Below are 25,217 nucleotides of genomic sequence, written 5' to 3' on the forward strand. Positions count from 1 at the left end.
CTTTCATTTCTTGCCGAGTAATATTCAGGGAAGGACAGTTCAAACAACTGGCATATTTGTTAGATTCAGAAACTAAGTGATCTGAAGTCACTGTTGGGTAATATTCCCGAACGTGTAATAAGGCTTTTCCCATTTTGCAGGAATTCGAGGTACCTTTCTGGGTCTCACTTGCACCAACTCAGTTTGATCCATTTCAACAGGCACATCTTAAAGGCTTGATAGTCAGTTGGAGTTTCACGGGTCACTAATTCTGCATTCGCTCAAAGCTGGCTACCAGATAAATTGTCGGCAAAGCCCCCTCCATTTTCATCCAACAAAACTGCAGCATCTGGAGGATCGATGAATACATTTTTTACATTGCAAAGGCTATCATTTTCCAACAAGTCGAGTTCTCGTAATGGAATTCTCCTAGAAAAATGTATGAACCCATAACTGTGTAGCACATGAAAAGACGGGATGAATAACTGCATAAAATATACATTTCAACATGAAAACTGCAAAGCATTGTCAATTTTATGTGAAAATTTTACTCTGTGTGATAAAAAATGGTTAAATTAAAACATATAACTTATAGCCTACACTATTATGCATTGCTAGGTTGATAAAGAAGAATGAAATGAATGGAAAGGAACATAAGAACTATAACAATTACAGGCTGACTTGCACCGGGCAGAAAGACAGCACTTCTGCCCAGCGTGCCAGATAAGTACCACCAAACTTCTACTTCAAATGTAAGGACACCAACTATCACCAAGGTATACCTTAGCTAATCCCCATACACATAAGCACCTTAGAGAAAAATATAGCACAACAGGGTCCATATAAATAACTATAGAAGTAAAACAGGAATTACTTACTTCAAACGTGCTGCCATTACTGGCACTCATGAAAACAAGACTTCTTTTTATGTAGCTATACCATACAAATGAGCATGATATACTAAAACAAACCACGGAAGATGCTAGGCGGGACTTCTCTGAACACAAAAATACCATAGTACATAATACAAGTCCAAGAAGACGGTGTAGTTGCCGTGCCATATATGACACGCTGGATGGATTCAGGTTAAAGTTCTTCAATCCTTTACATGCCCTTCACAGATGGCGATGAAAATTTTTTTTCTTAAATATCTCGAAAATAATCATTACATCTTTCATTTACCCTCTTTTTAAAATGTTGTACTTTGTCTATTGTATTTCCGAAATAGTATAACTGTATCGTGAGCTTCTATGGCTCAGGTGGCAGTGCGCCGGCCTCTCACCGCTGGGTTCCGTGGTTCAAATCCTGGTCACTCCATGTGAGATTTGTGCTGGACAAAGTGGAGGCAGGACAGGTTTTTCTCCGGGTACTCCGGTTTTCCCTGTCATAGTTCATTCCAGCAACACTCTCCACTATCATTTCATTTCATCTGTCAGTCATTAATCATTGCCCCAGACGAATGCGGCAGGCTTTGGCTGTCGGCACAATTACTATCCTCGCCGCAAGATGGGGGCTTCATTCATTCCATCCCTGACCCAGTCACAGACTGGAAAATAGGTTGTAGGTTTTCATTTTCTGTAACTGTATTGTATCCTGGAAATTTATGGTTAAAGGTGTTATTTAACTGTAATCAGTGCTATGGTCAAAAAATTGTTCATCAGGAATAGTCTCTGGTTCTGGAACAGATTTAATGTTTTGGTAGTATTCATGATAAACTGGTGGAATATGTTCCATCAGTCCCTGTAAATCTTTCAGTTTTGTAAGATTTATAGCTCTTGGACCATAATATTTGGGAGAAAATGTCTCAGAACTAAGTGAAGGTCTAGCAGGTTGGGTTTTTTTTTTTTTTTTTTTTTTTTTTTTTTTTTTTTTTCCTATGTCCACAGAATTGTAACTCTGAATTTCACCATAGCTATACTTCAGTTACTTTCAAACAAGTAATCTTGCTCAGCAGTACCCTTTGACCAGATTCTGACACTATTTTTCTCTGGATTTTATCGAGAAGAAATTTTGCTGGGATAAACATACCAGTTATCATTTTGATAACAAAAAGGATTTTTAACTCTTAGTTTTCTTATCTAGCTCCATCCATTGATCAGGAACATCAATATAAGATACTTGCCTTTTTTTTTTTTTTTCCCCCTCAATAAGACCAAAGTCTTGGTAAAAATGTATGTCCGGGTTCCAAATATTTATGTACTAAATCATCAAACCTGCCATAATGTGTCAGATACATCCAGAAACGAACCAAACTAAGTTTCTTGTCTTGGCCAAATAGACAATTAAGTGGCGTACTTCAGTAGGGACTGATTTTACATAATGCTTAATACATGAAATAATGTCATCTGCTCCCCTCCCTGCAATGTCTTCCTACCACATAAGCATTGTTGCATCATTATTGAAAACATTATGAATACAAAAGTTGTATGTCCAAAGTTGACATTTATAAAATGCAACTCCTACCCCCTTTAATAAGTAAATAATACATGTGCTATTCATTTAAAAATCTTGACTTGTAATGTAAAACACTGAAAAATTTCCGTTAATTTGAATTTACTGCTTTACCTAGTGGTACATAATAGACATGAAACATGCTAGCTTACCTGAGGAGAACTGTATGTTTTTTTTTTTTTTCCTATTGAACTAATCGAGACATTCTCCCACTGCTTATACCGAAGATGTAAGTTGCAGCAGTGGGTTAGCCCGTTTTTGACATTGCAGATAGAGCAAATCCAGAAATGCAAGAACTTTTGTCTTTTGTATTTAACCTAATATGATCCCTGGAGGATAGCCCAACATCATAAAAGATAGCTCTCGTGTCCGACAACAGATGGCAGCTCATAACTCAAATATGTTAATTTTGAGAGTTAACCCATTTTTCTGGGCATGTCTTAATTTATAATGTACGGCGCTTCTGTGCCTGTGCCACCAATGGCATATGGCAGTAGGTGGACGTGGCATTCATCATCATCATGAATTCCTTCCAGCGAGTCGGGTAGGATGTTTAAGAACAATGTGCCTACATTTATTACGGTCTTGGTATGCTTCTTTTCTCTCTAGGGCATCCCATGTTTCTCCTCTCCTCTCTTCTCTTATCTGGTTTAACCACCATTTTTCCAAGGCGTCCAATTGGTCTTCGTCCTGGAACTATCTTTTCAAAATACTTCCTTGGAGTTCGAGTCGCCTACATCTGTTTAAGGTGTCCTAGCCACTTCAGCCATGCAACACTCAGCCTTTCTTCCATGGTCAGGCTGACCTGCAGGTCTCTCTGTTTCTGGTCATTCCTATTCTGTCCTTCCTTGTTTTCTGTACAGCTGATCTAAGTAACTTCATTTCACGATCTTGCAGTTGACTTACTTCTCTTTTATGTATGATGCAACTCTCCAGACTATATGTCAAGATGGGCAGATGTCTTAAACATGGTCAGTTTAGCCCTCCGAACTTCCTTGTCCCATACTAATCCCGTACTTAATGGAAGAAGTTGGGTCCTTTCGCACCCTGTTCAACACTTCGTTCTTGATGCTTCCGTCATATGATATTGTACACCCCAGATATTTCAAGGTATTCACACATTCAATCTTCTCACCCTTGAGTGAGGTTACAGGTGTATTTGTCCTGCTAACTTTCATTACAAATATTTTGCTCTTGCTAACATCTAACTTATATTCTTTAAACTTGGTGTTCCAAAGATCCAATCTCCTCTGAACATCTCTCTCAGTTTCTCCCCTAATGGCAAGATCAGCAAAAATAAATGTTTTAAACCAATGAGAACTTCCATCTCCTACTTGCACAGTACTTTCACAACCATCATACAATCTGAACTTTTTTAATGAGTGCTTCTGGGATGTTTTGATTTTCTAAACATTCCCATATTTTTCCTCTCTCCACCCTGTCCTATGCTTTTTCCACATCCAAAAACACTATTATCAAGTCCTTCCCTTTTTCTCAAATATTTCCATTAACTGCCTGACTGAAATAATGATGATGATAATAATAATAATAATAATAATAAATAATAATAATAATAATAATAATAATAATATTTACTTTACGTCCCACTAACTACTTTTACGGTCTTCGGAGACGCCGATGTGCCAGAATTTAGTCCCGCAGGAGTCCTTTTACGTGCCAGTAAATCTACCGACACGAGGCTGTCGTATTTGAGCACCTTCAAATACCACCAGACTGCGCCAGGATCGAACCTGCCAAGTTGGGGTTAGAAGGCCAGCGCCTTAACCGTCTGAGCCACCCAACCCGGCAAGAGTGAAAAAATTAGATCTGTGGTTCCTCTGGTCATTATCATCATTTCTTCTAAATCCATGTTGTTCCTTTTTAAATTGGACTTCCATAATTTCTCTCAGTCTCTGTCATATAATCTCCATTATCTTAAGGCAATGTGGCAAAAGGGTGATGCCTCTATAATTGGTGCACTTTCTTCTACTTCCTTTTTTTAAACAATGTATTATAATTCCCTTTTTGCAGTCATTCTACCAACTTGTTCTCTTTCTATATAACTTCTAGTGTTCAATTTAGCCACTGTATTCCAGGGATTCCAGCTGCCCTAATCATGTCTGCTGTCAGTTCATCTGCTCCTGGTGACTTTTCATTTTCTTCAGGACATTTTCTCTCTCTTTCCAAGTATTTGGACGTTATTCCTTCAGTAATTCATTAGTGACTTTGGTATCCTGTTCTTGTTCACACTCCCCATTAAATAATTTTTCAAAATGACTCTTCATCTCTTATCTGATTCCTACCATGTCTCTGAAAATGATCTGTCCTCTGTTTCAATAGCTTTAACGTCATCCCCATGTGATTTTTTACTTTTCATTAACACGTATAACATTTTCTGATTTCCTTTACTATCTTCCTCAATTCTTTGGGCATGGCATTATATTGAGGTAATTGCTATTAATTTTCATACGTAATACCTGTCCATTGTTCATCGTGGGTGATAACTAGGGGTGACAGTATATAAGGTGGTCACCGAACATGAACCAAACATATTAGCGTAGAGGGTTAGTCATACTGATAAATAATTGGAAAAAGATCATTCGATATCTCGCATTATCATTTTATCAACTGCTGAAATTAGGCAATCAGATCACTTTGTAGGAGACTTCAAATGGGCTTTATGAGGTGGTGTCGCTAAATCTGCACGTGGCTTAAGATCGGCTTGAGAGCACCAATAGAACAAATAAACTTCTCCAGGGGAGGGATTTGAGCATGGACAGGTAGCAAATAGGGTATACAGTATATTGGATAGCATCCGCCACTTTGTTGGCCGTCGCCTGAGAAACGTACTGTGGTATGTGCCTACTAGGGTGTATTTAACAGCAGGGGCCTCTTAGTTATGTTCTCTGTGACATAACCTAGTAACTCAGACGAATTCACAGAGGGTGTAATAAGCAGAGTCAATAGCAGTATAAGCTGTTTCATCCTGCATTAAGATCATCCTGATTACAATATCAGAAAACTTTTCCACAGATGGTATGCACAGAGCAAGGCTGTAGTTTTAATATTTTAACCTGAAAACAGGACATATTAAAACACAGGTAATGAAATTTATTTATTACAATATTAAAATTAACATGAACAGAATAGATTTTATTTGAAATACAGCTTGCTGATTGCACAATTTTTGAAATTTATCTAAGGAATGTAGTGTTTGAAGTTGGGTTAGTGCTTCTTTGCACGGTTTGTATATCAACTGAGGATGTTTACACGTATTATATTAATCGATATCGGATATGGTTACTTAGAAATTGACAGTTGGAATAACAACAGTACTTTAATATATGTCATTACAATACAGTTATGTCATGTGTAATCAGCCTATTATAGTATGGTCGAACAAAAGAAGTTGTTATATTTCAGCCATTCTGAATAAAATAAAAGAGACAACTGGGAAACTTTTCTGATTTATTGAAACAATCTTACGTCAAGAAGATACATGCAGTATTTTGCTGTACAAGAATAACATAGAAGAATCAGAGTACTTTGTACTGCAGATAAAACTTTCAAAGCACTTAATGGCATCTCCTTCTTACTATTGCTCTGCAACACATTCACAGCCTATTTCAGGTGTTTACAAAAATATAAACCTAGTTAATTATCAAATCCGAACAACCACACTATACATTATTTACAGTTACAAATTTACAAATACATTTACAATATTATATAAAATCTAAAATTATTCCATTCCAGGTGTAACATTTTTCATTAAAAAACAAACAGTTCCTTACAGTTTATAATGAGATATGTGTAAAACATAACTGGATATGAAACATTAGCTTGTTACAAAATACAACAGCTCGATCTGTGTAATCAAACTCACTGTCTAATACAATAACAGAATCAATCACTGCATATTACTGCAAGTCTAATATGATTCCTATAATTAAGTTACTTGACTCTTTATAAGAATATTTTGCAAATGAACTGTTATCACAAAACTATAAAAATGAAGGACAATTCACATAGTCTTGCAATTTTCCCCTCACCAATCTGTGGAACATTTTCTCCAATGAAGATGTAAGTCAATGTTACCTCACACAATGGCTAAGGGCTTCACCAACTAAAATCTTATCTCCCGGCTTTAGCCGAAAATTGAAGTCCTGGGGCGCCTCAAACAGAATAACAATAGTGGAGCCTAGACGAAATTCTCCAAAAGGCTGTCCTTTACTAATATTGATACCGTCAGGAATGTACAAGTCCTTATGCCTCGGTTCACCTCGATGCCATTTCCGCTGGTTCGTCTTCAGACTCTGAAAAATGTCATAGCTTAAGAAATTCACGATTTAATACTGTATATTAATGTGCATGATGGTGATATACTCCATATAACTGGAGAAAACTAAATTCTTTGACTAAATCCTAAGCATGAATGTAAAGATTCTTCCAACAGAGAATAGGAATAAACTACACACAGCTGAAAAGTATTTCTTCCTATATAACTACAGATATAACCAATATCCTTAACATCCTATTAACTGACAATTTCTCTGCACTAAACAAACTTTTTTTTTTGCTAGGGGCTTTACGTCGCGCCGACACAGATAGGTCTTATGGCGACGATGGGATGGGAAAGGCCTAGGAGTTGGAAGGAAGTGGCCGTGGCCTTAATTAAGGTACAGCCACAGCATTTGCCTGGTGTGAAAATGGGAAACCACGGAAAACCATTTTCAGGGCTGCCGATAGTGGGATTCGAACCTACTATCTCCCGGATGCAAGCTCACAGCCGCGCGCCTCTACGCGCACGGCCAACTCGCCCGGTACTAAAAGAACTACAAGGGCTTTAAAAGTGAATACCGTATTCATTCACATAATGGACACCACTGCATAATAGACACACCCCAATATTTGCCTTAAATGTTTTGAAAAAATATCCCTACTTCATGGATGCATTTCCTTTTCAACAAAAATTCTCTTAGTGAAATTTTAAATTAGTTTGCAGTATGCAATAAAACTAGTAAACGGCTGTAGACAGCTACACTTTCCATGAAGGATAGCAATTATTTTCAAAGCATGTGTTTAATGAGGATGACACTTTGCAGTTTTGTGTGTGTGCACACACATCGATGGAGTATTGGTTGTACATACATTACATACATTTTCATTATAGATTATTATGCCTTTCAGCGTTCAGTCTGCAAGCCTCTGTGAATTTACTAAACGTCGCCACAATCCTCGATCTGCAACTAGTGTTGTGGCCTCATTTAGTTCTATACCTCTTATCTTTAAACTGTTAGAAACCGTCGTCTTGGTCTCCCTCTACTTCTCTTACCCTCCATAGCAGAGCCAATTATTCTCCTAGGTAACCTATCCTCCTCCATCCGCCTCACATGACCCCACCACTGAAGCCGGTTTATGCATAAAGCTTCATCAATAGAGTTCATTCCTAAATTAGCCTTTATCTCCTCATTCTGAGTACCCTCCTGCCATTGTTCCCACCTGTTTGTACCAGCAATCATTCTTGCTACTTTCATGTCTGTTACTTCTAATGAATACGATATCCTGAGTCCACCCAGCTTTCGCTCCCGTAAAGCAAAGTTGGTCTGAAAACAGACCGATGAAAAGATAGTTTCGTCTGGGAGCTGACTTCCTTCTTACACAATACTGTTAATCGCAACTGCGAGCTCACTGCATTAGCTTTACTACACCTTGATTCAATCTCACCTACTATATTAACATCCTGGGAGAACACACAACCTAAATACTTGAAATTATCGACCTGTTCTAGCTTTGTATCACCAATCTGACACTCAATTCTGTTGAAATTTTTACCTACCGACATCAATTTAGTCTTCGAGAGGCTAATATTCATACCATACTCATTGCACCTATTTTCAAGTTTCAAGATATTAGACTGCAGGCTTTCGGCACAGTCTGCCAAGAAGACCAAGTCGTCAGCATAGGCCAGACTGCTTACTACATTCACACCTAACTGAATCCCTCCCTGCCATTTTATACCTTTCAGCAGATGATTCATGTAAACTACGAACAGCAAAGGTGAAAGATTACAGCCTTGTCTAACCCCTCCCTGAACCAAGAACTCATTCTACCATCAATTCTCACTGAAACCCAATTGTCAACATAAATGCCTTTGATTGATTTTAATTATCTACCTCTAATTCCATAGTCACCCAGTTTAGTGAACATATTTTCCCTCGGTACCCTGTCATATGCCTTCTCTAGATCTATGAAACAAACACAACTGCCCATTCATATCGTAGCATTTTTCAATTACCTGGCGCATACTGAAAATCTGATGCTGACAGCCTCTTTGTGGTCTGAAACCACACTGGTTTTCATCCAACTTCCTCTCAACCACTGATCACACCCTCCCTTCCAGGATGCCAGTGAATACTTTGCCTGGTATACTAATCAATGAGATACCTCGATAGTTGTTGCAATCCTTCCTGTTCCCTTGCTTATAGATAGGTGCAATTACTGCTTTTGTCCAATCTACAAGTACCTTACCAACACTCAACGCTAATTTTACTACTCTATGAAGCCATTTCGTCCCTGCCTTCCCACTATACTTCACCATTTCAGGTCTAATTTCATCTATTCCTGCTGCTTTATGACAATGGAGTTTATTTACCATCCTTTCCACTTCCTCAAGCATAATTTCACCAACATCATTTTCCTCCTCCCCATGAGCTTGGCTGTTTGCAACACCACCAGGATGATTTCCTTTTACATTGAGATGATCTTCAAAATATTCCCTCCACCTCTCCAGTGATTCCCTGGGATCTATTATGAGTTCACCTGAATTACTCAAAACACTGTTCATTTCCTTTTTCCCTCCCTTCCTAAGATTCTTTATTACTGTCCAGAAAGGTTTCCCTGCTGCTTGATCTAGCCTTTCCAGGTTATTACCAAAATCTTCCCATGACTTCTTTTTGGATTCAACAACTATTTGTTTCGCTCTGTTTCTTTCATCTACATACAAATCCCTGTCTGCTTCGGCCCTTGTTTGGAGCCATTTCTGATAAGCCTTCTTTTTATGTTTACAGGCTGCTCTCACTGCATCGTTCCACCAAAATGCTCGCCTTTTCCCATCTTTACACACAGTTGTTCCTAGGCATTCCCTTGCTGTTTCTACTACAGCATCCCCGTATGCCACCCATTCACTTGCTATATCCTGAACCTGCTTACTGTCTACTGTTCGAAACTTCTCACTAATCATATCCATGTACTTCTGTCTAATTTCCTCGTCCTGGAGATTTTCTACCCTTATTCGTTTGAAGACAGATTTCACTTTCTCTACCCTAGGCCTAGAGATACTTAGTTCATCGAAAAATCAGCAAAAAACTCGTACATTCCTAACAGATTTCCTGAATTCAAAGTCTGTTAAGATATAGTCTATTATGGATCTGGTACCCCTAGCCTCCCATGTGTAGCGGTGAATAGCCTTATGCTTGAAGAATATATTCTTAACAGCTAAACCCATACTAGCACAGAAGTCCAGCAAACGCTTCCCATTCCCATTAGCTTCCATATCTTCCCCACATTTACCAATCACCCTTTCGTATCCTTCAGTTCTATTCCCAACTCTTGCATTGAAATCGCCCATTAGCACTATTCTATCCTTGCTGTTGACCCTGACCACGATGTCACTCAATGCTTCATAAAACTTGTCAATTTCATCCTCATCTGCACCCTTACATGGTGAATACACGGACACAATTCTTGTCCTAATTCCTCCAACTGACAAATCTACCCACATCATTCGCTCATTTACGTGCCTAACAAACTATGTTGCATGCAATGGTATTCCTGATAAAAAGCCCTACCCCAGACTCTGCCCTTCCCTTTCTAACACCCATCAAGTACACTTCATAATCTCCTATCTCTTCCCCATTATCTCCCCTTACCCGAATATCACTTACTCCTAGCACATCCAGATGTATCCTCTTTGCTGCCTCAGCCAGTTCTACCTTCTTTTTTCCATAAGCCCCATTAATATTGATAGCTCCCCATCGAATTCCATTTCGTTTGCCAAGTTGTTTCCACGGAGTCCCTCGCCTGCCAAATGGAAGTGGTACTCCATTACTCCCATAGGTCCGAGGCTTGCTTAAAATGGTCTGAGCTCGGTAAATTCATGAAGCAGGATGCTACCCTACTTGCACATAGTCCAAGTGAGGATCTCTCTTCTAACGGGTTATGGACCACCGGTGAATTGTATAGTCCTAGCCGCCTGAGCACAAGGAGGGCCATGACTCAGAATATGTCCGAGTTGCCCACTCCCATTCCATAGCAACTGGTATCCCGACTCTCAGGACCACTTACTACTGTCGGATTTTTTATTATGGACACTCGAGTTTAGGCTCTAATTACAATCGAACCAATAGGCCTATGGAAATTCGAGTTATAACAATATTTTCCTTGTTTAATTCTACATTAGCGTATATAAGACGCATTGTTTTCGACGTTCATTAAATATTTTTTATTTGTGGTTGTAGTAAATATTGCCCGGATTTTTGGCTTCTTCTCTGCGAAGCGCTCACTTAGGAATATATACAAGGAAAACGACTTGTCTGATTCTAATGAAATTTGTATATGTTATAACCACATGCATTTATAGTGTAATACTCAAGTTACAATGTTTTTCAACCACCCTGAAAAAAGTTCTTATCATTTTTCTAAAGCAACTCTTTCTCGGCCCAGGATAAACGTACAGCAGCAAACTTGGGCTTATTTTGAAGCACGCAGTCATGGTTATCAGAAACTACAACAACTGTAACCTTACAGAGTGGTACCGAATTTATGAAGAGTAATATTGAAGGGAGGTTTTGTGTACGCCGGACCGTGCGATTAACAGCAGGCCGGGTGGTGAAATTGGGCGCAGTGTTGCCGCATTCAGTAGTAATCACGCGCGCAACAAACACAGTACACTCGCCCCGGGCAGTTGTGAAACGGAATGCCCGTGACCTTGGTTTGCCCGGAAGCTATTTTCAGTTTTCCTATGTTCTGCATGTTGACCGGGTCACTTCAAGATGCCTCCGAGACCGCCGTTATCAGAGGGTGAACTTGCAATGATTTTTGTTCGTTTGTTATTTGCTTTACGTCGCACCGACATAGATAGGTCTTATGGCGACGATGGGAGAGAAAAAGCCGAGGAATGGGAAGGAAGCGGCCGTGGCCTTAATTAAGGTACAGCCCCAGCATTTGCCTGGCGTGAAAATGGGAAACCACGGAAAACCATCTTCAGGGCTGCCCTCAGTGAGGTTCGAACCCCCTATCTCCTGGATGCGAGCTCGCAGCTGCGCGTTCGTAACCGCATGGCCAACTCGCCCGGTTTGCAATGATTTCGAGTGCTATTTTTTCTTTCAATGTGAGGGGGAAAAGTAGGGGACAAGAGGTTCCCTGTGTACCAGAAGGTGGCAGATTGTCTTGGATTATCGCCGTCGTCAGTGAAGAGAGTAGGAGCCGCTTCAAAGGAGAATGATGGAAATACGTCATCCAGGTCATAATTTTACGCATCGGAAGTGAAGAACGATTTCTTGACGGTGCAGAACTTTGTTTTAATGGCAAGAAAAGTAGTGGTGATTACCAGAATGAGATGAACTCTACTCATTATGAAGAATGGTTCAAGAAAGTCCTGAGTTTATTGCCTCGAAGTTCGGCCGTCGTTATAGATCAAGCTCCATATCATACGAGGATTGATCCTTCATCTAAAAACCCGAACATGTCATGGCTGAAACGTGAAATTATACATTGGATAACGTCAAAGAATATTTCACTACCACATGGAGTTGACGATTATAACAAATTAACTAAATCAGAGCTGATTGTCCTTGCCAGGCCTTAGTTTCAAACGCCGGTAAAGAAGCTGGAACAACTGACTAAACGACTTTGACCAGATGTACAGATTATTTGGTTACCAGTGGCCCATTGCGAGTTTAATCCAATCGAGCTCATTTGTGTTTACGTAAAAGGAAAAATAAGCAAAAACAAATATCGCTAACACATTAGAAAATGGTAGAGGTATGGAAGCAATTTATGCTTTATGCCGAGAAGCCTTACGTACCGTGACCCCTGAACTCTGGAAACAATGTATTAAACACGCGAAGAAAATTGAAGACCACTACTGGGAAAAAGATGGACTGTGTGCAAATGTCCCATATTTCGAGTCAGTCATAATCAACATGAATGAGAGCAGCACCGATTCTTCGGAGCAAAGTGATTTTTCAGACGAAGAAAATTGATAGAATTAAATACCGTAAATATCTGTAAATAATAATGAAAATAACTCTTGTAAAAATTGTACAGTGTGATATTTCTAAATTAGGAAGTTAACCATTTTTAAACCTGCCGTTCAAGGTCCAAAGTCCTTATGAGAAAAGGTGATGGGAAGTGGAATTTATAAGAGGAAATAAAATTAAAGATTGAAAGTAAACGAAGAGCTGTGTTCGTTGCACGCGTGATTACTACTGAACGCGGCAACACTGCGCCCAATTTCACCACCCGGCCTGCTGTTAATCGCACGGTCCGGCGTACACAAAACGTCCCTTCAATATTACTCTTCATAAATTCGATACCACACTGTATGGTTACAGTTGTTGTAGTTTCTGATAACCATGACTGAGTGCTTCAAAACAAGCCCAAGTTTGCTGCTGTACGTTTATCCTGGGCTGAGAAAGAGTTGCGTTAGAAAAGTGATAAGAACTTTTTTCAGGGTGGTTGAAAAAAATTGTTACTTGAGTATTACACTACAAATGCATGTGGTTATAACATATACAAATTTCATTAGAATCAGACAAGTCGTTTTCCTTGTATATATTCCTAACTGAGCGCTTCGTAGAGAAGAAGCCAAAAACCCGGGCAATATTTATTACAACCACAAATAAAAAATATTTAATGAACGTCGAAAATAATGCGTCTTATATACGCTAATGTAGAATTAAACAAGGAAAATATTGGTATAACTCGAATTTCAATAGGCCTATTGGTTCGTTTGTAATTAAAGCCTAAACTCGAGTGTCCATCATAAAAAATCCGACAGTAGGCCACTCAGCCGTTGCCCATGGTTCACGAACTAGGACATGACTACAGTAACCCACAAACATGAACCATGGTATTGGTTGTCAATGATGAAAAATTAAGGATGGAGCAGGCGTGTTCAAATTCAAGGTTCAAAACAACAATGCATAAAAGCTATAACTGTGGTTGGTTCTGCTTAATGTGAATGTGAATCTGTGATAGGTGATGACAGTTGATGCTGGATTTGACAGTAAATGAGGTTACATTTGTATGTTAATAGTAGAAAAAAAAATTTAGACATGTTTTATTTTACCAATAATTACCGCTGTAATTTATTTGCAATTTTAAGTTACGATATGTACTGTAACCATATGGTATGATGTATGCCATCTGTGTTTTGTTATGCGAGTTATACAGCTGATTGATGCTAGTTATCGATCAATTATTGACTCATTTGAACAGCAGGGTTCATTCAATTACTACATTCCCTGCATCATCCATCTCAGTCAATCAAGAATCCGAACAACCACCAATATATTGTTTGCAATTGCCACTGGTTTACTACAACAGTATGTTATTATCAATGTTACCGATTACACTAGCCTGCAAAAAACCTTTTCTTTTTGTGCACTATAAACTAAAATAGGTGGGTTTTTAAATTTTACAGCGCTGAATTCAAAAATGAACTTTGTTTTCCCGAATCACTCTGGTTGAATGGCAAATGGCAATTGTACAAAACGTTTGTCGTTAATGTAAAATTTTCGATACATAGTACTGAATACACATGCAGAGTAGAGATATAAAATATACAAACTAAACAAGTTAGCAAGCCAAGTAAATGATACATAAATTGAAAGCTTACTCACATTTACTCTATCATAGTTTACGTTTCACATAGATGTGCGTGTTTTTGAGGTTCACAAGTGCTCTCTGGAAGGTTTCTACGCTCAATCGACCAACAGTAATCGGTCATCATATTTAGGCCTACATCCCAACGTCCTGGGTAGCACTATTCTACATCTTTGAGATACAAATATAGTTAGTCCATTGTTGGAAAATTATAAATTTTTCAGCTAACTCATTCCTGGTTGCTAATTTGGGTTCATCGGTTGGTAAATAGCACACCTCCCAAGATGCATGGCTAGTGCATACAGTGGATCCACCAGCAGCACCAATGCACAATGAGAGACTTTTCAAAAATTGACGCCTGCCTGGTCATCAAATGGTATAGATGTTCCCTAAGGGACCCTGAAATATTTGTCCCGAATGAATAAATTTATAATACCAATATAGTAGGTCCGTTATTGGACATTATAAATAACTAACCAACAATATCGGTATTATTCGGGACAAATATTTCAGGTTCCCTTAGGGAATCAACATCTTTGAAAACACAGTGGAACTTTTCACCTTGCTCTTCACTTACAGCTCCTAAATTTAGAAGGAAGTAACCCAAATGTGACGCTAAGAAATGAAGCTTCAGTTAAACTTGTCCAACACCTTTCTTACAATTTCTTTGTACAGAGGGTTGCCAAGGAATTTTGTCACTACTTCTCTGAATGCATTCCATGCATCTTCCTCAATTTTGGTCATCATTTCTGTGAAATTTTTGTTCATCATCAGTTTATGAATCTGTAGTTCACCAAATAATACTACTACTTCTTCGATTTTTGCATCTGATAATGTGGAAAATTTTGTGCATAAATATTTTAAGCACTAATATTTTTGTCTAATGCTTTAACATACTATTTCATCAGTTTCAATTTGATGTGCAAGGGTAAGTAATCTTTTTCACAGTCAACAAGACTTTCATTCAAGACATTTTTGGATCCTGGTTGAAGTTGCTCCCTTTCAGGCCAATGTACAGAATGCGCACAAAATCCATATACCCCTACTCATTATTTATTTATTTACAGCAGTTGCTGACAAGATAAAGAATGCCTGATACAAGTGATTATACGATTGAGGAACGTTTACTGACCGCTGTGTGGATTCATAAGCGTAAAATTAGTGGCAAATCAATTAAAAATGTGAGGGACAATTTTGCTGCACGGTTTGTGAAAGCAGCACCAACAAAGAAGATGTTGTTAGCAAGGGAAAAGAAAGCCTTTTTAACAGGCAGTATTCATGACGCACCAAGAAGTGGAAGACCAGTCACCAGACTTGAACTTTATGCTGACGTGGAAAAAAATCTATCAAACAATCTCCGGTCAAATCCACATGGAAACGTGCGTCAGAGTTGGGGATACCGGAATCAACTATGAGGAAACACATCAAAGTGGATCTGAAAATGAGGTGTTTGCATCCACTGAGTGTCAATGAATTATCAGATGATGATTTGGAGAGATGTGTTGATGCTTGTAGTCAGATACTGCAACAATTCCAAACAATGGCTCAGAAGGCAGAAGTCATGTTCACTGGTGAATGTGCAATTTATCGCAGCTCCTGCAGTCGCAATGTTTACTTTTGGGGAAAAGAAAATGCATGTTTTAGAAAAGAGTGAAACCCACCTCACATCATGATCTGGGCTGAAAGGACACATACGCATCTATTTAGTCCATATTTCTTTGATTGTTCCGTTAATCAGAACAGCTACCTCCAGATGATTAATGACTGGCTCATTCCGCAGCTGGAAAATGTGGGAATCATAGACATCATTTGGTTTCAACACAACGGGGCACCAGCTCACTTCGCAGTGGCTGTTCGGCAACGTCTGAACGTCGACTGGATCGGTCGAGGATCGGCCAATGATCCAGCTCCTCTTCCATGGCCACCAAGGAGCTCTGATCTAACAATGTCCGATAATGCACTCTGGAGTTACATCAACGAACAGGTGCGGAAGCAACAGTATGTTGGAACTGATGACCTGAAAAATATGGTGCGCGAAGCTTTCCAGACAGTGACCCCAAGGATGTTGCTTAATATGAGCATCAGAACATGGCGGCGTAATCAGCTGTGCAGAGACCATGGAGGGACACATACGGATGTTTTGGATTCCTAAGATGTAAGTAGAAAGAAAGAAAGAAAGAAAGAAAGAAAGAAAGAAAGAAAGAGTATAAGTACTATTATATCATGTCAGTTTGAGTTTCATTTAATTCAATATAGGGGTGTACGGATTTTGTGCACACCCTTTCTTTGTATGTTATTAGTTGGGTCTTTACGTATGATTAGAAAGGTATTGTCTTTGAAGCATTCTTTATCGATGATAGCCGTGGTGTTGCCTTTGTCGGCTTTCGTTACGAGAAGGTTGTTCTGTATTATTTTGTTTTTAAGTTTATTTATGTGTACTTTATTTGCAGAAATCTCAAAACCTTACTTAAGAACACACATTTTTTACTTACTGAAACAGAATCTACAAACCTTATAGTAATGAACCCCCAACTACCGACTGCAAAAGCCTATCCAAAAATACACAAAGATAATATACCAATAAGACCTATTATAAATTACAGAGCAAGCCCAACATATAAACTCTCACAATTCATCCAAAAATTCCTGAAGAAGCATTACTCATTCCTAGCAAACAAAACTATACAGAATTCAACAGATTTTTGCAACAAAACCAAAGAACTAAAAATAGAGCAGTACTATACCATCGCTTCATTCTATATAACTAACATGTATCCCAACATTCCCACCAAGAAAACTATAGAAATAATTCAATCTAATTTAAAAAACCACAGCAATTTAGGGAATCTAGAAAATGAAGAATTTATAAAATTACTTGAATTCGCCACTAATAACAACTATTTTAGATTTTACGATACAATCTACCAACAACAAGGCCTAATAATGGGGTCTCCTGCTTCTGGCATACTGGCCGAAATCTACATGGACTACTTAGAATACACATCCCTCAGCAAAATAGATAATATATTCTTTTGGTGCAGATTTGTTGACGACATTTTCGTCATCAATGACAATAGATTCACTAACGAACATACCATACTGGAAAGACTTAACACAATAGACCCCTGCATAAAATTTACAAAAGAAACTGAAAACAATCACACTTTAAACTATCTCGATATAACAATAACTAGACACGAAAACCACTTATCATACAATATATACCGAAAACCCACACACATCGAACACGATCAAAATAGACTCCATCCATCCCAATACTCATAAAAAAGCAGCTTATTACCGCATGATCTATAGAGTTTTCAACATACCGTTATCAGAAGATGATTTAAAAGAAATAAGTCTAATTCACGACATAGCTAAAAATAATGGATACAAGAAAGAAATGATCAATACGATTATTCATAAAATCAAATCTCAACCAAAAACCAGATTGACAAAAATAGACAAACCTAAAAGGGACTATGTATTATTTACTTTCAACACCACACACATATATCCCATAACTAACATCTTCAAAAAACATAACTTAAAAATAGCATTCAAGACCATGCACAATAGCTCTAACATCTTACACAATACTAAAACAATCAGGAGTATACCGTATCAGATGCAACAATTGTGAGACCAGCTATGTTGGATGTACCGGTAGAAACTTCACAATCCGATATAATGAACACTTAAATGCTGTAAAACAATCATTTTTCCGCAATAGACCAGCACATCGAAGAATACAAACACAGCTTCACAAACATCGCACATGACATGAAAATATTAAATATAAAGCCGAAAGGCCTCTTGCTCAATATAACAGAAGAGTTTTACATTTTGTTAGACCAATACGCCAATCACAATTACACCATAAATGAAATTACAGAAAAAACCAATACCATTTTCAAAAAAGTCATGTCCGCTTAAAAAAATGACTATCTCAAAACAATCAACAAACAGAACATAACACGCACCATAGTGCCGACGAATAACATGCCCAGCTCCGCCCCTACCCCCACAACAGCAACTCTCCCTACCCATCCTTCCATTCCCCTCACAGCAGCGGGCACAAGCCCAGCACATTCCAACCACGACAGCAATAGTAAGTACATATTCATGATAACACACACATAATAGGCATTCCTTCAGTTTATAACTCTACTCACACCACATTTCCGTCTTTTACAGACAACATATATTAGCATACAGTTATACACAAGGAAGGAGTCACCACTCTGCATCAGAATACTTACGCACAACCTAGACTACAATTTACTCCAATTCTTAAAGATAATACCAATCACAGCTGCACATAAATACTTCCGTCTATATACTGGATTTGTTAATAATAGAGGATTTTACCACCCATACAAGTGGAGCCATTTTAACATAAAATAGGACATCCTAAGAGAGCACTGCCTATGAACGCAAGCACTGATTTATTCCGCAACTATATTGGACTCAAAACAAGAACGTAGACTTACGCAAGAAGTATAAATTCATTTCAACGAAAGTGTTTTATAGGCATTACTATAAAGGATTTTAATATGCACTGTGTATTTTAATATGTGATTTTAACAAGCACTATGTATTTTAAAGTGTTTAATGTACTTGTATTTTAGAATTAAGTTTAAGTTAAGTTCCACAAACGAATTTTAGGCCTAAAAGATAACTCCACACCTAAGTACCTGAACTGTATTATACACTGACTGACAGAGCAAATGCAACACCAAGAAGGAGTGGTCAGAACTTTATGCCAATTGCAGGGTAGACTGACATCACTGAGGTATGCTCATGATGTGAAATGCGCCGCTGTGCTGCGCACGTAGCGAACGATAAATGGGACACGGCGTTGGCGAATGGCCCACTTCGTACCGTGATTTCTCAGCCGACAGTCATTGTAGAACGTGTTGTCGTGTGCCACAGGACACGTGTATAGCTAAGAATGCCAGGCCGCCGTCAACGGAGGCATTTCCAGCAGACAGACGACTTTACGAGGGGTATGGTGATCGGGCTGAGAAGGGCAGGTTGGTCGCTTTGTCAAATCGCAGCCGATACCCATAGGGATGTGTCCACGGTGCAGCGCCTGTGGCAAAGATGGTTGGCGCAGGGACATGTGGCACGTGCGAGGGGTCCAGGCGCAGACCGAGTGACGTCAGCACGCGAGGATCGGCGCATCCGCCGCCAAGCGGTGGCAGCCCCGCACGCCACGTCAACCGCCATTCTTCAGCATGTGCAAGACACCCTGGCTGTTCCAATATCGACCAGAACAATTTCCCGTCGATTGGTTGAAGGAGGCCTGCACTCCCGGCGTCCGCTCAGAAGACTACCATTGACTCCACAGCATAGACGTGCACACCTGGCATGGTGCCAGGCTAGAGCGACTTGGATGAGGGAATGGCGGAACGTCGTGTTCTCCGATGAGTCACGCTTCTGTTCTGTCAGTGATAGTCACCGCAGACGAGTGTGGCGTCGGCGTGGAGAAAGGTCAAATCCGGCAGTAACTGTGGAGCGCCCTACCGCTAGACAACGCGGCATCATGGTTTGGGGCGCTATTGCGTATGATTCCACGTCACCTCTAGTGCGTATTCAAGGCACGTTAAATGCCCACCGCTACGTGCAGCATGTGCTGCGGCCGGTGGCACTCCCGTACCTTCAGGGGCTGCCCAATGCTCTGTTTCAGCAGGATAATGCCCACCCACACACTGCTCGCATCTCCCAACAGGCTCTACGAGGTGTACAGATGCTTCCGTGGCCAGCGTACTCTCCGGATCTCTCACCAATCAAACACGTGTGGGATCTCATTGGACGCCGTTTGCAAACTCTGCCCCAGCCTCGTACGGACGACCAACTGTGGCAAATGGTTGACAGAGAATGGAGAACCATCCCTCAGGACACCATCCGCACTCTTATTGACTCTGTACCTCGACGTGTTTCTGCGTGTATCGCCGCTCGCGGTGGTCCTACGTCCTACTGAGTCGATGCCGTGCGCATTGTATAACCTGCATATCGGTTTGAAATAAACATCAATTATTCGTCCGTGCCGTCTCTGTTTTTTTCCCCAACTTTCATCCCTTTCGAACCACTCCTTCTTGGTGTTGCATTTGCTCTGTCAGTCAGTGTATTAACCATTTTACTCTCAAACATGCCTAATTTGGACGCTTGGACATAATGCTTCCCCATGGCTTCTCCATTTAGAAAGACACATTAACTATTATTTGACATATGTAAAGGTATCAATTTACAGCTGATGATGACTGTTTAGGGTCGAAACCAGTTCGGTAGTTAATAATAAAATTGTATTGATAAGGTAGAACCTTTTCTTATCTATTTATTAGTGAACTATCAATACGGAAATGAAACTTGTAAATCAAGATAATATACCATTATTCCAAAGCGAGTTGCATGACATCTCTAATCATTGCATCTTACGAATGCAGATACTACAAAACAGAATAGTGTCAAAACTAGACATGATATCGTCCCTGCTCTGGCAAACTAACGAAAGTGAAAAAATATCGAATCTGCATTTAAGGTCTAAATTTTACTATTGGTATATGATCTACCCTCTGGCAAAGTATTGTATCTGTATCTTATTCCATATGGCCACAATCAACTGTGTTGATTTCACTAATCTGCATTGTTAGTATTTTCCACTATGCAGAAGTAGCGAATCTGCATTGTTGTTAGCTTGCCGTAGTCACCATAGTTGAGGTTCGGAACATTCACTGCGGCAAACTAACGAAAGTGCCAGCCAGGTGTGCTGTGGAACAATACGCTGCTTCCTGAGTTTTATTTCTGAATGCGTGAGGATTGCTACCAAGTTTAGGTTACATCCTACAGTTTATTTAGAATTAAAAGCGTTTGTGTTCTACATTATAGAATGTTTGATTACTAGTACCAAACTTAACATTGCTGTTTGTTCACTTGAACTTAGCAAGCCCTCACCAGAGGACAGATTAGCAGCACTGTCCATTTCGTAGGACACGGAAACCACCTGCTACTTCCTGGAAATTTCAAGTAGCACTTACGCTTACCTCATGAAATATCCTAATGTGGAGACAGTAATTATGTCAGACAGTTTTGGAGGACAGCAGAACAACAATAATTTTGTGTGTATGTGCATAGCCTCAGTAAAAAACACCCAAAACTTCAGCAGATTTATCACATTTATTTTGAATCGGGGCATAGTTTGATGGAATGTGATTGCATCCACCAAAATATTCATGTCTCGAAAAAACTCCCAGTATACACTCTAGAAGGGTGGGTTAAACAGATAAGAAGTGCACGTAAAAATCCAGCACCCTACAATGTTTCTGCATTTGTGCACAACGACTGCATTGATTTCAACACAAAGAAGGCTTATTTTACAGCTGAGGAAGATAATACTTCTTTGCCTTTCCGACAAACCGTGTGGTTTCGTTACACGAAGGGTGAAAAATGTACAGTTCACATAAAGACTGGGTATGAAGAAAGCAACTTCAAAAAGTTCACTTTCAAGCGTAGAAAGGGCCGCCCATCAAAGTCTGAACCCGTGAAACCTTACTCTTAAGATTCGCCATTTCTGATGCCAAATGGAAGGATCTTCTAAAACTTTGCAATGACCTGCAAATCCCAAAGGCATACCATGGGTTTTATGAAAATCTTCCCTCATCAGCCTCTACTTGAGCCAAATATTTCAGAGGAGTCCCACTTTGAATAGATTGGAAAAGTGTGTTTTTAGTAGAAAAATAATTGTCAAATATTTACTTTAATTATTTTGTTACAACTTGAAAGTGCCTTCAATTCCTAATGTAAAAATTTTCTAATAAAAATATTAGTCACACATCTTATTTTCTTAAATTTGTCTTCTTCTTAAGTACAACTGAATCTATCTAATAGAGCATTATTAGTAAAACAGGAACCCTTTAGTTCATAATGAAGGCCCTACTACACTGAATCAATGAGAAGGTTAATAAACTCACTCAGGCAAAGTAACGAAACTGCTTTTTCTGCACTAAAAATTAAGAAAAGCACAAAATGCAAAACTACCCTTAAGCATGATGGTAAATAAGATTCTTTTCACAAATAAACAAAACTGTAAATACAAAAATGGATTTTACGTGAGCAGTCAAAATTTCTTTTAGCTCTCCTGTAAAATGAAGAATTTGCACATTCGCTAGTCTGCCATTGTGGGGACGATATGAAAAAATGACATTTTTGGACTCAGGGCATCAATGTCCATATTTATTTATTTGCTAGTGGCTTTACATCGCACCAACACAGACAGGTCTTTTGGCGACGATGGGATAGGAAAGGACTTGGTGTTGGAAGGAAGCAGCCATGCCTTAATTAATGTACAGCCCCAGCATTTGAATGGTGTAAAAATGGGAAACCATGGAAAACAATCTTCAGGGCTACCGATAGTGGGATTCAAACCCACTATCTCCCAGATGCAAGCTCACAGCTGCACGCTCCTAACCGCACGACCAACTTGCCCGGTGTCTATTTTGTTAAGAAATTTCTATTTTACTGCAAAATCCTGTTGGCTAGTGTTTTAATGTTTCTTAATTTTTTTCATCAATTTTTCCTTGCACAAAAGATGCACCATATATTATTGTTATAAAAAGTGGGAAAAAGTTGTCTATTATGCAGATAAATACAGTAAGCAGAATGAATGAAGTATATATTCAAATGACGAACAACTCATAATAAGTGTGTTGGAAATTGTTAAAATCCCTTACCTTATCAAAATACACATGAATTGAGCCTACATTAGTAGCTCCAACAGCAGCATAAGCAAAGAACCCATGTTTCCAGTGCCCAACATATACAGCACGCTCATTAAGTGCAAACAAATCTGGTATCCACTGAGCAATAGTTGGGTTTACACTCAGCAACTCCCCTGAAGGAAGGAAAAAAAAAACTTATTAGAAAAAATGGGTTCCTTTTTCCTTTCTTAAATACACATCAACATAAACATATATCAAAGGAACTGTGCATCTTCCACAAAATTTAAGAAAGTGGCTGGTTAAAATATGCTTCCCTTAGTAATTTTAATGAATTAGAGAGAGAGAGAGAGAGAGAGAGAGATTTTTTTTTTTTTTAAATTGTCCGTCCTCCAATGAGGGTGACCATTCAGATCCGGAATACAGTCAGGTTACAATTTCAATGGAGTTTAAAACATCAAAAAGTGGAAATTTAATTGTTAATGCTGCTATCATTTTCTTTTTTCCAGGGCTAGTGGGGGAGGAATGTTAATCACGTTCTCAGGTATAGATGGAAATGAGTGTCTCTCAGTATCTGTATTACTATTTTTTTCTATTTTGCAGAACGGAACTTTCAAATTTTGTAATAAGGTCGATGTCTGACTAGGGAGGGTGCCTCTATTCTGTATCTTTCTCCTTCCTTAGGACCAACGGTGCATGTGAAAACCGGCTTAGATCAAATCTTCCAAAAATATAATTTGGCACATAACTGATGAATAATAGTAGAATGGAAAGGAGGTACATCTAGGGTAAGGCAGGTAGTGCACATGCCTAGCTGCCAATGCTAAATATAGTGTAAAAAAAAATAAAGGAATCCAAGAAAAAGCAAAGTTTAAATAAAATGGAAAAAGTGTTGATTTTGGATATATATTGTTGTTCTGCATTTAGTGATCATCTGGTATTGGGGGCCTTTAGGGTTAGCATGTGGTCCTGTGGGTTCACTTCTAGCTGGTGAAAGTGTACTAATAAAGTACAGGAAATGCCATTTATTCCTACCAAGTCCGATACATGCATGTCCACGCGTGGCACCTGGGCAACAGGTACACTGCATGTACACGGCTAAGTCATGTAAGGGCGAAAAAGCGAGTTCCCAATGCTTCAAAATGGAGACCCACCAGCTAAAGGAGACAACCCCAAAAGAAAACATCGGCCCTCCAGGATTGCTGGGGGTTGACGTTGGGCTGACAACCCAATCTGGAAAAAAATCTCATTACAAAATCTGAAGAAGAAATGATGATCATCTGGTATTAAGCAAACATTGTGATGCTTTTAAAGTGAAGTGAAGTTTGTTCAATTATTCAGCATTCTATTTTAGAGACTTGTGTAAAAACAATAGAAGTAAAGTACAGTTGGAGAGCAGAAGAGACAACTGTTGGAAGCAATTGAAGCAGTACAGTCCTAAGTTTTCAAAACTCCTTAATGATGTTATTGGTTTTACATTCCATTAACTATTTTTACGGTTTTTGTAAACACCGAAGTGCCAGAATTTTGTCCTGCAGGAGTTCTTTTACCTGCCAGTAAATTTACTGACACGAGGCTGACGTATTTGAGCACTTTCAAATACCACCAGACTGAACCAGGATTGAGCCTGCCAAGTTGGGGTCAGAAGGCTACCTCCTCAATCATCTGAGCCACCCAGTTTGGCTCAAAACATCCTTGAAGAGCCTAGAAAAAGTGTAATAAGTTTTATATTCCAATGCACTTGAACCAGGTACTATGGAATACAATGGTGGATCAAGTGCACATGCATCAATTGAGCATATTGGCAACATGGTATGGGTTAGATGGTTATAAGCTAACATGTGGGAGATTGTGAGTTCAAGCCTCACTGCTAACAATCTTGAAACAAGCAACCAACTCAAATTCATCAAAGGAGAACGTTAGTCAGTAAGGTACGATGGGGTAAAAGACAGAACAAAAGTGAAAATGGTAATATTGAGCACAATAACAAACAAGAACTAAGTGAACTAGAGCCAGGAGTTATTGAATAGAATGTCACTGAGCTTTTAAAATTTGGCAAGAATACAGGCAAAGCACAATTTTTTACTTACAGAGGCTAGAAATAATTCAGAAGCGTGCAAAGTATTTCCAGAATAGTGAGAGACCTTTTTGCAACAATAATAATTCCATGAATAAAAATTA

At 39.0% G+C, this 25,217-nt stretch overlaps 1 protein-coding gene across 3 annotated transcripts in view; it reads right to left on the reverse strand.

Moving 5' to 3' along the window:
* Positions 1–5,637: 5,637 nt before the first annotated feature.
* The window catches only part of Pisd (phosphatidylserine decarboxylase), a 115,559-nt gene continuing 95,979 nt past the window's right edge, over positions 5,638–25,217 (reverse strand). The window contains exons 6-7 of one of the 3 annotated variants that reach the window (XM_067134878.2): positions 23,052–23,212; positions 5,638–6,746 (exon numbers count right to left, since the gene is read on the reverse strand). In XM_067134878.2, the coding sequence (XP_066990979.1) occupies positions 6,525–6,746; positions 23,052–23,212 (383 nt within the window). In that variant the 3' untranslated portion in view covers positions 5,638–6,524. The remainder of the gene's footprint in view (positions 6,747–23,051; positions 23,213–25,217) is intronic. The other 2 variants (XM_067134879.2, XM_067134877.2) reach the window with 2 other exon arrangements.

This window comes from Anabrus simplex, chromosome 1 (genome assembly GCF_040414725.1).
Source record: "Anabrus simplex isolate iqAnaSimp1 chromosome 1, ASM4041472v1, whole genome shotgun sequence".
NCBI lineage: Eukaryota > Metazoa > Arthropoda > Insecta > Orthoptera > Tettigoniidae > Anabrus > Anabrus simplex.